Source organism: Piliocolobus tephrosceles, chromosome 16, assembly GCF_002776525.5.
Source record: "Piliocolobus tephrosceles isolate RC106 chromosome 16, ASM277652v3, whole genome shotgun sequence".
Taxonomy (NCBI): Eukaryota; Metazoa; Chordata; class Mammalia; order Primates; family Cercopithecidae; genus Piliocolobus; species Piliocolobus tephrosceles.
This window is the reverse complement of record NC_045449.1, coordinates 5355869-5372327: the sequence shown is the minus strand read 5'-3', so window position 1 is coordinate 5372327 and position 16459 is coordinate 5355869. Positions and strand designations below refer to the sequence as shown.

At 48.0% G+C, this 16459-nt stretch overlaps 1 protein-coding gene across 1 annotated transcript; it reads left to right on the top strand.

Moving 5' to 3' along the window:
• Window positions 1–4864: 4864 nt before the first annotated feature.
• Window positions 4865–16182, top strand: NLRP1 (NLR family pyrin domain containing 1). The gene is made up of 5 exons (XM_026456324.1): window positions 4865–5083; window positions 5274–5691; window positions 6517–6693; window positions 7302–7505; window positions 14315–16182. Exons 2-5 carry the CDS (start codon window positions 5421–5423, stop codon window positions 16021–16023), a joined length of 2361 nt encoding a protein of 786 aa, XP_026312109.1. The 5' UTR covers window positions 4865–5083; window positions 5274–5420; the 3' UTR covers window positions 16024–16182.
• The last annotated feature ends 277 nt before the right edge of the window (window positions 16183–16459 follow it).

Here is a 16459-nt window from a genome sequence, read left to right as displayed (position 1 = left end):
CATCCATTCCCAATCTGTAATTACTCACATCCATTCCCAATCTGTAATTACTCACATCCATTCCCAATCTGTAACTCACATCCATTCCCAATCTGTAACAACTCACATCCATTCCCAATCTGTAACCACATCCATTCCTTATCTGTAACAACTCACATCCATTCCCAATCTGTAACCCACATCCATTCCAATCTGTAATTACTCACATCCATTCCCTATCTGTAACTCACATCCATTCCCAATCTGTAACTCACATCCATTCGCAATCTGTAACAACTCACATCCTTTCCCAGTCTGTAACCCACATCCATTCCCAGTCTGTAACCCACATCCATTCCCAACCTGTAACTCACATCCATTCCCAATCTGTAACTCACATCCATTCCCAGTCTGTAACCCACATCCTTTCCCAATCTGTAACCCACATCCATTCCCAATCTGTAACAACCCACATCCATTCCCAATCTGTAACCCACATCCATTCCCAATCTGTAACCCGCGTCCATTCCGAATCTATAACCCACATCCATTCCCAATCTGTAACCCACATCCATTCCCAATCTGTAACAACCCACATCTGTACTTTATTTGGCCAAAACTGCTCTTTCCACTGCTGTAGTCCCCACCCCTGCTCCATTGGAAGTAGCCAATCAGGATCAGCTTAGACTGTGCCGTCCAACTCCAGCCAATGGGGACCAGACACGGTATCAGAGACTGACTGTGTTGGGGATAAAAACCACTTCCCTGCTTTGTTCAGTGTGCTCTTGCAGTGGCCGGAAGGGCAAGTGGCACCATTCTCCGGAAGTAAGTTTGCCTTGCTGAGAAATCCTTTATTTGAGTGCTCGTTTTCTTTGTGACTCCAAGCTCTTATTTCCAGCAATACCAAGCACACATCTGAAGGGACTAGATATTTCTATGTCAGTCATCTTGGAAGGAGGATAATCCTGGGGCCTGTGCTAGGAGTGATGTGAATGTAGCACAACTTGTTCTCTTTGTAAGTATTAGAGCCAGACAGACCTGGCCTCCAAAGGGCAGAGGAGGCTGGAGAATATTGAGGCTGGGCAATGACCTGCCCATGTATAATGGAAACCACCAGAGCTCCAGAGAGCTCCAGCTGGAAAAGGGACAGCAGGGATGATCCTGGACCAGAGGGCTCTGAGGACAGTGTGAGCCACAGCTATGGAGAATGACACCGTGATGTATTTACCGTCCTTCATCCCTGATCCTTGGGGAAGGTCTTGCTCAAAATCGTATCCTCATATCATGGTCTCAGCTGTGTGTGAACTGGGAAAACTTCGTCCCACATTTCAGGAATGGGGCAACTTCAGGAGGATAGAAATGGGGTCTGAGACCAAGGGAACGACAGCAAGGTAGTCAAGACCAGTAGTCAGTCAGAGGGGAACCAAGGACTGACTTCAGAACCCCAAGAGGTAATGTCTGGGACATGCTTAGAAGTAGGTGGGAGGAGGGGAATTTCAAGGAGGCTGATTTCCAGAAGTTATCCAGATCTGGGTTCAAGTCATAGTAATTTGAACGTAAAGAGAAAGCCTCAGTGTACTCTGCTGGAGTATTGGCCATACAGATGTTCCTCATGTGTTAACTTTTAATTAAAAATAGTATGACTTGAATAAAAGTGAGCCTTAATAGGTTCCTAAAATGCCTCAAAGAAAGGAAACAAAGACCCAAAGCACCAGAAACAGGGATAACTTTAAAAATTCAGGCTCACAGAGGGCCAGTGGGTCGTCCCCACCAAACCCATGAGGCTGCTACAATGCACAGAAAGTACTTGAGTGCCATCTAGTGGCCAGAGTGAGTAGCTGTTTAGAAGGATAAAAAGGAAAGGGTTCAAAAGACATTCCATGTCTGTGGCATTGATTGTGCTGACATTGTGGGCCAGGCTGTGATTTAGGCATAGCAGATACAACAGCGAACAAAACAAGCCAAGTTCTGTCTCCAGGAACCTAACATTCTATCGGCAGGATGTGGTGACAGAAGGTAAATAAGTCTGTAACATCAGGCAGTAGTAAGTGTCGTGCAGAAAAATGAAGCAGGGAGTGGAGGAATACTACTTAGCAGGCGGTTAGATAGCACACCTCTCAATATCTGGGGAAACCATTCCAAGACAATGGAAAGACTAGTGCAAAGGCCCTGGAGAGTACTCTTGGCGTATTCAAGGAACAGGCAAGAGATTACGAGGACCCAGAGCAGAGTGAGGGAGGGGGATAATGTAGGAGATAATGCCGGAGAGATGTCAGGGGCTAGATCATGCAGCCCCCGGGAGCCACTGGGAGGACTTCGGGGGATTTGGGAAGTTTTTGTTGTTGGTGTTTGGTTTTTTCTTTTGTTTTGTTTGAGACTGAGTTTCGCTCTTGTCGCCCAGACTGGAGTGCAATGGCATGATCTTGGCTCACTGCAATTTCTGCCTCCTGGGTTCAAGCGATTCTTCTGTCTCAGCCTCCTTAAGGATTACAGTGTGTGCCACCACACCAGGATTTTGGATTTTTTTTTTTTTTTTTTCGTTTTATCAGAGATGGGATTTCACCATGTTGGCCAGGCTGGTCTTGAACTCCTGACCTCAGGTGATCTGCCCACTTCAGCCTCCCAAAGTGCTGGGATTACAGGCATGAGCCACTGTGCCTGGCCGGATTTGGGAAGTTTTTAAATATTATTTCATAGGGACAGGGTCTTGCCATGTTTCCCAGACTGGTCTTGAACTGCTGGCCTCAAGTGATCCTCCCGCCTCAGCCTCCCAAAGTGCTGGGATTACAGGCATGAGTCACCGCACCTTTGGTTGGACTTTGGTTTTACTCAGAGTGAGATGGGGAGTATGGGAAAGTTTTGAGCTGAGAAGTGACCTGACCTAATTTATGCTTTAAGTGGATAATTCTGGCTGCTGGACGGAGCATAGACGGTAAAGGGGCAGCATGAGCATGGGTGGGGAACACGTGGGAGGCTAGCACAATGATCCCAGTAAGAGACGATTGAGGGCTGGACCAGCGGCCCCAGTGGGCATAGTGGGATGGGCCAGGTTTCTGATCTGTTTAACAGGTTGAGTGGATCTCCAGTGGCCAGTGATTTAGTCAATTATGCCTATAAGGTGAAACCTCCAAGAAAACCCCACAGTTTTGTTTGTTTGGGGTTTGGAGAGCTTCCAGGTTAGTGAAGCAGGAAGGGGCAGGGAGAATGGGGTGCCCGGGAGGGCAAGGAAGCTCTGTGCCCCCACCCCCACCCACACCTTGACCTTGGCATCTCTTCCATTTGGCTCTTCCTGAGCTGTATCTTTCATCATGAACCGATAGTAATAAAGTGCTTTTCTCAGTCCTGTGAGTCATTTCGGTAAATTATTGAACCTGCCAGAGGCTGTGGAAACCCTTGCATTTGTCACTGAGTCAGACAGAGGTGCCAGTGGTCTGGGCACCCCATTTGCAACTGGCATCTGATATGAGGCCAGCCCTTCACTGAGCCCCTAAACCTGTGGGGTTTGATGCCGACTCCAGGCAGTTAGTGTCAGAACTGCACTGTAGGACACAAGTTGGTGTCAGAACTGGCTGGCGTTGAGGAGGAAAAAGAACCCACACAGCCCTCCCCCAGGCCATTCCTCCCACTATATGGAGTCTTAGGGTCCTTCACGGAGTGCTCAGAGCCTCCCGATCATCCCACTCTTAGCACAGCGCTTTTCCACTTCTGGTCAGTCTGATGTTAGAATGCCCTAATGTGCTTATTAGCCATTTTTTAAAACTAACATAAAATTTAGGCCAGGCACGGAGGCTCACACCTGTAATCCCAACACTTTGGGAGGCCAAGGTGGGCGGATCACCTTGGATCAGGAGTTCGACACCAGCCTGGCTAACATGGTGAAACCCCATCTCTACTAAAAATAGAAAAAAATTAGCCCAGTGTGATGGTGCGCACCTGTAATCCCAGCTGCCCAGGAGGCTGAGGCAGGAGAATCGCTGGAACCCGGGAGGTGGACGGAGGTTGCGGTAAGCCGAGATCTTGCCACTGCACTCCAGCCTGGGCCATAGAGACTCTAAGACCTTTTGCTGAATTGAAGCCTCTTGATAAACCTATGATGTCTCATTTAATAGATGGGCAAACCGAGGCTCCAAGAAATAAATCAGGCACATAAGGAGTCCTTGTCCAAGCAAGCCATGGGTTGAAGCCTGGGCTCTGCCAGTCCAAGTGAAACCAAAGCATCTCCAGAAATTCCTGGTGGTGTGTGACATCAGCAAATGAGTTGGGTAATGTCATTCCTCAACCTGGAGTCAGCAGCATCTTGCAGATTCCACCAGAGAGGAAGTCTGCACCTAGCTCCCCCAGGCCTGCTTGCAAGAATGAGGAAGGAGCGGTTCTGCTTTCAGGTGGAAGTGTTCACCAGTTAAGTGCTGGGCTGCCCACAAGGCAAACAGCCTCCTGGGCCTGGGACACATGCTTCAGTGCCCCTGGTAGCATGACAGGACATGCAGTGCAACTCAACAAGCTCCTAAAACCATGAGAGGCTGGGAAAAATGCTCCCTGGCCCAGTTCTAACGTTTCCCAATAAGGAGCTGCCCGGGCAGACACGGGGCCCCACCCATCCTGAGAGGCTGGTCCTGGATTGTAGACGCAACTGCTTGGAGAGTCTCTGCATCCTGGCTCCGCACACAGGCTCTAGGTGACAGGCTGGCGGAGTGCCCGTGTGTAGTATGGGCCTATACCTGCTGCAGCATCAGCTAGTCTGGGCCTGTGCCCCGGGTCCGCCTATAGATGTCATGTGGCCCATCTGAATATGTGACTCTGAGTCTAGTCTACCCAGGCCTGGTTTGTGCCTACCCCCTGGCCACGCCCCTTGTGAGTTTCCTCTGGGTGACGTTTCCTCCCTACTCTTGTTGACTGGGGCTGTTCTTGCTGGTCGGTGCCCCAGGGCCAGGAGAGGTCTGAAGAGACCTGGGAGCCGGTAGCCCTGGGCTCCGCTCTGGGTTCTGAAAGCCCATTCCTTGCTCTGCGGCTCCTCCCACCCCACCTCTTCTCAGCCTTGCAGCTCAACGGTTGATCTCAGGAGTCCAGGACCCCGGAGAGGGAAGAATCTGAGGAACACAGAACAGTGAGCGTTGCCACACCCCCCACCCCCCCCGCGCCCCCTCTCCCCCCCCCCTCCCCCTCCCTGCCTGGTCCTGGGCCCCATCCCAGCACCTCCCTGTCAGCTGACTTCTTCCAGGGTCTGCAGGCCCCTCTGGGCTCCTCCCTCCCCTGGCTTTTCCTACCACTCCCCCTCTCTCGGCATCTATCTGCAGGTGCCCTGGGATTTATAAAACTGGGTTCTGAATGCTGAATAGGAGACGGTAAGAGCCAAGGCAAAGGACAGCAGTGTTCTCTGCCTGCCTGATACCCTCACCACCCGTGAACCATCCCCCAGACGCCCCCTTAACTCTGGGAGAGAGATGGCTGGCGGAGCCTGGGGCCGCCTGGCCTGTTACTTGGAGCTCCTGAAGAAGGAGGAGCTGAAGGAGTTCCAGCTTCTATTCACCAGTAAAGTGCACTCCAGCGGCTCTTCGGGCGAGACACCCGCTCAGCTGGAGAAGACGAGCGGCATGGAGGTGGCCTCATACCTGGTGGCTCAGTATGGGGAGCAGCGGGCCTGGGACCTAGCCCTCTGTACCTGGGAGCAGATGGGGCTGAGGTCACTGTGCACCCAAGCCCGGGAAGGGGCAGGTGAGTAGTCAAAGGACCTCTCTGCCTGCTGAACATCCCCTGGCCCCTACCCCTGCCCTCCCCTCTTGGAACCCCCCCACCACCACCACTGAGCCCTCCCTGCCAGGCCTTCCTCTGGGCAGTGACGTGGAACTGCCCTGTCAAAGGCAGACCCAGGCCCCAGACTACACTTGAGCCGGGAGGCTTGCTGGGGGGCCCTTGCTGCACCTCAGAGCCCCACCCTCTTCTATTCAAGTGCATTCCCGCTACTTGCCTGGCGTTGTAGTTAGGAGCACAGACTTGGGAGTCAGTCTCTATTCCCCATCCTGGCACTATCACCCTGGGCCAATCACTTCACTGCTCTCTGCAAAATGGGAGAGTGAGAGCCCGCCTCCCTGGGCTGTGTGAGGGTTAAAAGAGATCATCCAGGTTAAACATTTAGCACAGAGTGCACAGAGTCTGATACACAGTAGATGCTCAATAAATAAGATCTCCCCTGTTGCTGCTGCTGCTGCTGCTGTTATTACTATTAGCTGCCCTGGGTGGCAGATGCCGTTGGCCCAATGAAACACAGCTGAGGCTCGGGAGGAGTGTGATTTACGCAGGGAGGTAGTCAGGACCAAGGCAGATATGCAGATTTCCTGATCCCAGACCAGGACTTTTTGCCTAGCAGTATCTGTAAGAGCATCATTCTTCAGACAAGCCTCTAGAGGGGGTTGTAGAGGGCTGCAGCGGGTTTGCTGGTGTATCCTGACCTCTTGGTTGAGACAGGAGACCAGCTCAGTTCCCTGGCACCTGCCCCTGCCCCTCTAATGTGTCTCCAACCTCTTTATCTCTTTCCTGTAGACTACTCTCCGTCATTCCCCTACAGCCCGAGTGAACCCCACCTGGGGTCTCCCAGCCAACCCACCTCCACCGCAGTGCTGAGGTCCTGGAACCGTGAATTGCCAGTGGAGTGCACCCAGGGCTCAGAGAGAAGGGTTTTGAGACAGCTGCCTGACACATCTGGACACCGCTGGAGAGGTGAGGCTTGCTGAGTCCGGCCGACAGCCCTGGGTGGAGCTGCGAATCCGCTGGTGGGCCCCACCCAGATGATCATGTCTGTGCATGGGGACCTGACGTGGGGGACCGCAGAGGAAGGACAGGGGAGCCAGGGTGGGCTGTGAGAGGTAGGCCTGGAAGTGACCTTTCAGGGACCCCTCAAGGGAGAGATTACACCCCTCCCCATTCGACAGATGGAGAAGCTGAGACCCATATGAGTCAGGCAATGAGTCTTACCCAACTGGGTGTCATGGGTGACATGGTCCCTGCCCGAGGAGAACTCGGCTCATAATATTGGTGGGCTGTGAAGATCCTGAGGGTCAGGGTGGTCCAGAAGTTCCGAGGAGGACTCTGTTTTCCAGACAGACCCCAAGAAGAGGCTAGGCTTAGTCCTCGGCCCAAGCCAGCTCCCTCACATGACTTCTCTCTTCACTACTAAGAGAATAAAATTGTCCCTCTATTTTGACATGGTTTTCAAAATAATATTATTAAGACTCATCTCTCAGGACTGCTGTGAGAGTTTAAAATATATACACCTAAAAGAAAATAAATGTTCAGTAAATGGTCATTTTTCTTTTAATTCCCCCCAGAAATCTCTTCCTCACTCCTCTACCAAGCTCTTCCAAGCTCCCCAGACTTTGAATCTCCAAGCCAGGAGTCGCCCAATGCCCCCACATCCACAGCAGTGCTGGCGAGCTGGGGATCCCCACCTCAGCCCAGCCTAGCGCCCAGAGAGCAGGAGGCTCCTGGGACCCAGTGGCCTCTGGATGAAACGTCAGGAAATTACTACACAGGTGAGACCCTACTGAGCTCCTGGCTGGGGGGTGAGGTGGGAGAGGCAAATGCATGGACAAAGAGTCCCCTGGGGACCAGGTTGGCAGGCTGAGCAGAGGTTCTGGAAAACATCTGAAATTTCCCTCAGGAAATCCCACCCTTGGAGCCTCTCCACTGGTCCAAGGCACTGTTTCCAGGAGGCCCCTGGGCATCAAAATACAGATGTGTTAGCACATCAGGGGGACAACAGAGCAAGGATGGGGGAGGCTGGATGGGGTTACACATCACCTGGTTTACTGGACAGGGCACTGGCCTGGGGTCAGGAGAGATGGGTTCAATTTCCACTGAGCTCCTCATCCCACAAGTGGCCTACAGCTAGTCCCATGCCCATCAGTGCTCACTGGACACTGTCTGGGTTAGACCATGTCCAGGGCTTTACGTGTACATTGGCCTTAAATTTTACAACCACTCCATGAGATAAATATTGCTATTATCATACCACGGAGATGAGAAAACCAAGGATCAGAAAGATAGTCTCACAGTTAGTACTAGCAAAGATGGAATTCAGCCTTCACTCTCATCCAGCAATCCACACATTTAACTCTTACATAGGGGGTGCCCTCATCTGGGCAATGAGGACGGTCATGCTAAAGCCACAGGTACAGAGGCTCCTGATGCCACAGGCTCCTTAACCACTAACTACACTGCCTCTAAATGCCAGGGGATGCCTCCTTTGAAATCTGGGAGATGTTAAGTTAAAAGGATTTCTTCTGCACCCAGCTAGGAGTAAACTTGTAGACTTCGTGGTCCTATATGGACTAGCCTCAAAGTATATCAGTTTACTTAATTATTCACACCATTTGCCATTCAAAAAAAAAAAAGAACCAGCCATGTAACAAACCTGCACATATACCACCTGAGTCTAAAAAAATAAATAAACCCCTATTTTTAAAATCTTGATAGGGTATATAAGGAAAGTTCAACATTCAAGTTAAACTAAGGAAAACAGAATCTGCAACAAAGTCAAGAAAGGATGATTCTAATACTTGACTCGAAGTTGCTTCTTTCTGTATCTGAGAATCACAAAGATAACTTTTTCTCAGAATGATTTTGTGAATTAGAAAACCCAAATAAACAGTAAAGATAATTAAAACTGAAAAACAGAAAAGAAGGAAGAAAGGAAGAATATAAAGACATCAGAGCCATCTATAAAAGCATAAAAATGCAATAACTTTAAAAGTGAAAAAAACAAGTATGAAAACCACAAAGACTAACTCATTGCTATAAATAAAGGTTCCATGGGTTGTGGACATTCTAGCAACACTGGCAAAAGGGGAAATATAATGGGTTACATAATACCTGTTAATAGAAAAGACCAATGCAAGGGAAATACGTTTTTCGCTGATTTGAAATTCTAAGGGAATTCTTCACATAGGGAACTTTAAAAAAAAAAAAAAAAACCTTTTAGTTTCAGAAACACATGTGCAGGTTTGTTACATAGGTAAATTATGTGTCACAAGTGTTTGCTGTACAAATTATCTTGTCCCCCTGGTAATAAGCATGGTACCTTTTAGGTAGTTTTTGTTTTTGCTTTTTTGTTTTGTTTGTTTGTTTTGAGACGGAGTCTCGCTCTGTCGCCCAGGCTGGAGTGCAGTGGCACGATCTCCACTCACTGCAAGCTCCACCTCCCGGGTTCACGCCATTCTCCTGCAGCCTCCCGAGCAGCTGGGACTACAGGCGCCCGCCACCACACTCGGCTAATTTTTTGTCTTTTTAGTAGAGATGGGGTTTCACCGTGTTAGCCAGGATGGTCTCAATCTCCTGACCTCAGGATCTGCCCGCCTCAGCTTCCCAAAGTGCTGGAATTACAGGCATGAGCCACGGCACCTGGCTCAGCAGTTTTTTAATCCTTACCCTCCTCCCACCCTTCACCCTCAAAAGGTCGAAGTATCTATTGTTCCTTTTTTTGTGTCCATGTGTACTCAGTGTTTAGCCCTAACTTATGAATGAGAACATGCAGTATTTGGTTTTCTGTTCCTGTGTTAGTTTGCTTATAATGCTTTCCAGCTCCATCCAAGTTGCTGCAAAGGCATGATCTCATTCTTTTTTATGGCTGTGTAGTATTCCATGTGCAAATGTACCACATTTTCTTTAACCAGTCTATGATTGATTCCATACTGGTGCTATTGTGACTAGTGCTGCAATGAACATACATGTGCATGCATCTTTACGGTAGAATGATTTACATTCCTTTGGGTATATACCCAATAATGGGATTGCTAGATTGAATGGTAGTTCAGAGTTCTTTGGGAAATCGCCAAATTGCTTTCCACAGTGGCTGAACTAATTTACATTCTTACCAGCAGTGTATAAGTGTTCCTGTTTCTCTGCAATCTCACCAACATCTGTTATTTTTTGACTTCTTAGTGATAGCCATTCTGACTGGTGTGCAATAGTATCTCATCGTGGATTTGATTTGCATTTTTCTAATAATAAGTGATGTTGAGCATTTTTTCTTATGCTGTCGGTCATGTGTATGTCTTTTGAAGTATCTATCAGCGTCCTTTGTCCACTTTTTTTTTTTTTTTTTTTAGACAGTCTCGCACTGTCATCCAAGCTGGACTGCCGTGGTGCGATCTCTGCTCACTGCAACCTCCCCCCTCCCAGGCTCAAGGGATTCTCCTCCCTCAGCCTCCCAAGTAGCTGGGATTACAGGTGTGCACCATCACACCTGGCTAATTTTTGTATTTTTTAGTGGAGATGGCCTGTTGGCCAGGCTGGTCTCGAATTCCTGACCTCAAGTGATCTGCCCGCCTCAGTCCCCAAAGTGCTGAGATTACAGGCATGAGCCACCACGCCCAGCCGTTTGTCCACTTTTTAATGGGATTGTTTTTGACTTGTTTATGTGTTTAAGTTCCTTATAGATTCTGGATATTCCAACTTTGTCAGATGGGTAGTTTGCAAATATTTTCTCCCATTCTGTGGGTTGTCTATTTACTTTGTGGGTAGTTTCTTTTGCTGTGCAGAAGTTCTTTAGTTTAATTAGGTCCCATTTGTCAATTTTTGTTTTCACTGCAATTGCTTTTGGCATCTTCCTCATGAAATTTTTGCCAGGTCCTAGGTTCAGAATGGTATTTCCTAGGTTTTCTTCAGGGTTTTTAAAGTTCTAGGTTTTATATTTAAGCCTTTCATCCATCTTCCATTGATCTTTGTATATGGTATAAGGAAGGGGTCCAGTTTCAGTCTTCTGTATATGGCTAGCCAGTTATCTCAGCATCACTTATTGAATAGGGAATCCTTTCCCCATTGCTTGTTTTTGTCAACATTATCAAAGATCAGATAGCTGTAGGTATGCAGCTTTATTTTTGGGCATTTTATTCTGTTCCATTGGTCTGTGTGTCTGCTTTTGTACCAGTAGCATGCTGTTTTGATTACTGTAGCCTTGTAGTATAGTTTAAAAATAGGTACTGTGATGCCTCCAGATTTGTTATTTTTTACTTAGAATTGCTTTGGCTATTTGGGCTCTCTTTTGGTTCCATATTAATTTTAGAATTCTTTTTCTAATTATGTGAAGAATGTCATTGGTTGTTTGATAGGAATAGCATTGAATCTGTACATTGCTTGGAGTAGTATGGCCATTTTAACAATATTGATTATTCCTATTCATGAGCATGGAATGTTTTCCATTTGTGTGTGTGTCATCTCTGATTTCCTTCAGCAGTGTTTTGTAGTTCTTGCTATAGAGATCTTTCAAAATCCTGGTTAGATGTATTCCTAGGTACTTTTTTGTGGCTATTGTGAATGGGATTGCATTCTTGATTTGGCACTCAGCTTGGATGTTGTTGGTTTATGGAAATGCGCCAGCATTGCACAATGTTACATAATACTTATTACCCAATAGAAGAAATTGATGTTGCATCCTGAAACTTTGCTGAAGTTGTTTATCAGATCTAGCAGATGTGGGGCAGAGACTAGGAGGTTTTCTAGGTATAAAATCATAACATCTGCAAACAGAGATACTTTGACTTCCTCTCTTCCCATTTGGATGTCTTCTACTTCTTTCTCTTACCTGATTGCCCTGGATAGGACTTCTAGTACTATGTTGAATAGATGATGAGAATGAGCATCCTTGTATTGTTCTGGTTCTCAAGGAGAATACTTCCAGCTTTTGCCCATTCAGTATGATGTTGGCTGTGGTTTTGTCATAAATGGCCCTTATTATTTTGAGGTATGCTCCTTCAATGTCTAGTTTGTTGAGAGTTTCAACATTAAAGGATGTTGAATTTTATCAAATGCCTTTTCTGCATCTATTGAGATGATCATGTGGGGGCTTTTTTTACTTCTGTTTATGTGATGGATCACATTTATTGATTTGCATATGTTGAATCAAACATGCATTCCAAAAATAAAACCTATCTGGTTGTGGTGAATTCGCTTTTTGATGTGCTGCTGGATTCAGTTTGCTAGTATTTTGCTGAAGATTTTTGCACCTATGTTCAAAAGGAGTCCTCTCCTCCTCAATTTTTTGGAATAATTTCAGTAGAAATTGTACCAGCTCTTCTTTATATGTCTGGTTGAATTCAGCTGTGAATCTATCTGGTCCTGGCCTTTTCTGGTTGTTAGAATTTTTGTTACGGATTCCATTTTAGAACTCATTATTGCTCTGTTCAGAGTTTTAATTTCTTCCTAGTTCAGTCTTAGGAATTTATTTCTTGTAGGTTTTTCTAATTTCTGTGTATAGAGGTGTTCATAATAGTCTCTGAGGGTTTTCCATATTTCTCTGGGGTCAGTGGTAATGTCCTCTTTGTCATTTCTTGTTGTGCTTATTTGGATCTTCTATCTTTTTTTTTCTTTATTAGTCTAGCTGGTGGTCTGTCGATCTTATTTATTCTTCCAAAGAATGAACTTTTGGTTTTGTTGATCTTTTGTATGGTTTTTTCCATCTCAATTTCATTCAGTTCAGCTCTGATTTTGGTTATTTCTTGTCTTCTGCTAGCTTTGGGACTGATTTGCTCTTGTTTTTCTAATTCTTCCATTTGTGATGTTAGGTTGCTAATTGGAGATTTTTCTAACTTTTTGATGTGGGCATTTACTGCTATAAACTTTCCTCTTAACATCGTTTTATCTGTGTCCCAAAGATTTGGTATATTGTATCTTTGTTCTCACTGGTTTCAAAGAATTTTTTTATTTCTGCCTTAATTTCATTGTTTACCCAAACACCACTCAGGAGCAGGTTGTTTAATTTCCATGAATTGTATGGTTTTGAGCTATCTTCTTTGTATTGATTTTTTTTAATTGTGCAGTGGTCCAAGGGTGTGGCTGATATGGTTTGTGTTTTTTTTTAATTTGCTGAGAACTTTTTATGGCAGATTGTGTGGTTGATTTTACAGTATATGCCATGCGCAAATGAGAAGAATATATATTCTGTTGTTTGAGGTGGAGAGTTCTGTAGATGTCTGTTAGGCCCATTTGGTCAAGTGTGGAATTTAGGTCCCAAATATCTTTGTTAGTATTCTGCCTTGATGATCTGTTCAATACTGTCAGTGAGTGTTGAAGTCTCCCATTAGTACTATATGGTTATCTAAGTCTCTCCATCAGTCTCTACAAACTTGTCTTATGAATCTGGGTGCTCCTGTATTAGGTGCATATATATTCATAATAGTTAAGTTGGCCAGGTGTGGTGGCTCACGCCTGTAATCCTAGCACTTTGGGAGGCAGAGACGGGCGGATCACGAGGTCAGGAGATCGAGACCATCCTGGCTAACATGGTGAAACCCCGACTCTACTAAAAACATAAAAAATTAGCCGGGCATGGTGGTGGGCGCCTGTAGTCCCAGCTACACGGGAGGCTGAGGCAGGAGAATGGCGTGAACCCGGGAGGCAGAGCTTGCAGCGAGCCAAGATCGCACCACTGCACTGGCCTGGGCGACAGAGCGAGACTCCGTCTCAAGAAAAAAAAAAAAAAAAAGTCTTCTTGGTGAATTGAACCCTTAACCTTTATTATGTAATGTCTTTCTTTGTTGATTGTTGTTGATTTGAAGTTTGGTCTGAGATTAGAATGGCAATCCATGCTTTTGTTTGTTTTCCATTTGCTTGGTGGATTTTTTCCCATCCCTTTACTTTGAGCCTATGAATGTCATTGCATCCGCAGGCTCCATGCTGCTGCGGATGTCTGGGAGACGGTGAGAACACGCTTGAGTGTTATCTGCACTGGGGGCAAGGGACCCCCATCTGTCATCCACTAAGGGCATCTCCTGGACTGGAGAACTATCCCCCAGTATTTCTGGCTTGCCTGGCTTACAGGCAGAGAAAGAGTCCTCAGACAGATGACCACAGCTGTTGCCGAGGGACACGGTTGGCAGGTACCGCAATAGCGGGTGCTCAGAGGATGCTGTCAGTGCCTGCTACACACTCTGGTATCTCCTCCACAACTCCATGACCTCCTACAACCCCCAGCTTATGGATGAGAAAACTGAGGCTCACAGGGGCTAATGGCCAGCATCACGTGCTTAGTGAGGACAGAGAGTTGTGTCTGTTTTGTTCACTCTTTATCCCCAGCCCCTGTAGCGGCACCTGGCACATAGTAAGCCCTTGATAAATATTCAGTGAAGGAAAGTCATTCAGGGAGTGTGACTTGGTTGAGTCAAGACTTGAACTGGGATCTTCTCCCCCAAAGCACATGTCCCTTCCGCCGCATGGCAAGAACATACCAGTGTCTGCAGCCAGCGCAGTGTGTGGCTTGGAGTAGGTGCCTAAAACAGTTGTTTAATGAATTCATTCATTCTTCTATTCTCTACCTTTATGTTCCTTCTTTCCCTCCCTTACTTAGGAATCAGAGAAAGAGAGAGAGAGGAATCAGAGAAAGGCAGGCCCCCATGGGAGGCAGCAGTAGGAACGCCCCCACAGGTACACGCCAGCCTACAGCCCCACCGCCACCCATGGGAGCCTTCTGCAAGAGAGAGCCTCTGTTCCACATGGTCCTGGAAAAATGACGATTTGAACCAAAATTTCACACAGCTGCTACTTCTACAAAGACCTCACCCCAGAAGCCATAAGTCGCTGGTCAAGGGAAGCTGGCCTCATGATGTGGAGGAGGATCGAGGACGTTTAATTGAGATCAGAGACTTATTTGGCCCAGGCCTGGATACCCAAGAACCTCGCATAGTCATACTGCAGGGGGCTGCTGGAACTGGGAAGTCAACACTGGCCAGGCAGGTGAGGGCAGCCTGGGGGAGAGGCCAGCTGTATGGGGACCGCTTCCAGCATGTCTTCTACTTCAGCTGCAGAGAGCTGGCCCAGTGCAAGGTGGTGAGTCTGGCTGAACTCATCGGGAAAGACTGGACAGCTGCGCAGGCCCCCATTAGACAGATCCTGTCCAGGCCAGAGCGGCTGCTCTTCATCCTCGATGGTGTGGATGAGCCAAGATGGGTCTTGCAGGAGCCGAGTTCCGAGCTCTGTCTGCACTGGAGCCAGCCGCAGCCGGCGGATGCACTGCTGGGCAGTTTGCTGGGGAAAACCATACTTCCCGAGGCATCCTTCCTGATCACGGCTCGGACCACAGCTCTGCAGAACCTCATTCCTTCTTTGGAGCAGGCACGCTGGGTAGAGGTCCTGGGGTTCTCTGAGTCCAGCAGGAGGGAATATTTGTACAAATATTTCACAGATGAAAGGCAAGCAGTTAGAGCCTTGGGGTTGATCCAATCAAACAAAGAGCTCTGGGCCCTGTGTCTCGTGCCCTGGGTGTCCTGGCTGGCCTGCACCTGCCTGATGGAGCAGATGAAGCGGAAGGAGGAACTCACACTGACCTCCAAGACCACCACGACCCTCTGTCTGCATTACCTTTCCCAGGCTCTCCGAGCTCAGCCTCTGGGGCCCCAGCTCGGGGACATCTGCTCTCTGGCTGCTGAGGGCATCTGGCAAAAAAAGACCCTTTTCAATCGAGATGACCTCAGGAAGCATGAGTTAGATGGGGCCATCATCTCCACCCTCTTAAAGATGGGTATTCTTCAAGAGCACCCCATCCCTCTGAGCTACAGCTTCATTCACCTCTGTTTCCAGGAGTTCTTTGCAGCAATGTCCTATGCCCTGGAGGATAAGAAGGGGAGAGGTAAACATTCTAATTGCATCATAGATTTGGAAAAGTTGCTAGAAGCATATGGAACACATGGCCTGTTTGGGGCACCAACCACACGTTTCCTATTGGGCCTGTTAAGTGATAAGGGGGAGAGAGCGATGGAGAACATCTTTAACTGCCGGCTGTCTCAGGGGAGGAACCTGAAGCAGTGGGTCCCGTCCCTGCAGCCCCTGCGGCAGCCACACTCTCTGGAGTTCCTCCACTGTTTGTACGAGACTCAGAACAAAACGTTCCTGACACAAATGATGGCCGATTTCCAAGAAATGGGCGTGTGTGTGGAAACAGACATGGAGCTCCTGGTGGGCACCTTCTGCATTAAATTCTGCCGCCACGTGAAGAAGCTTCAACTGATTGAGGGCAGGCAGCACAGACCAGCATGGAGCCCCACCGGGATAGTCCTGTGAGTACCCAAAATACCCATGTCTCCAGCTCCTCTGTCGGTCCATAAGCCCGCGTGACCTGAGCACCAGAGGCATGCTCACTGAGCCTGGCCAGGGGCAGGGGTGGCTAAAGGATCAGGGTCGCCAGTGACTTCTAACTACCCAATCTGACCACCATGCTCTGTCCACCTAGGCCCCTCTGCAGTGCCCGGCTGTGGGGCAAGCCTTGCTTGCTTCTGGAGAGGCCACTGGGCCCCGCCATGTCTGCCACCTCTCCTTCTACCCTTAGAATGACCGTCCACCTTCTCTCCTGGACGTGCTCCCACCTTCCTGCTGACCTTAGCTACCCCCACACTCCCCAAGGATCAGGCAGCCCCCCTACCCCTGCTTCTCTCTCTGGGCATTCATTCTCTCGGAGAAATTGCTCCTCCAGCCGCTTCAGGAACCCTCTCAATGACAA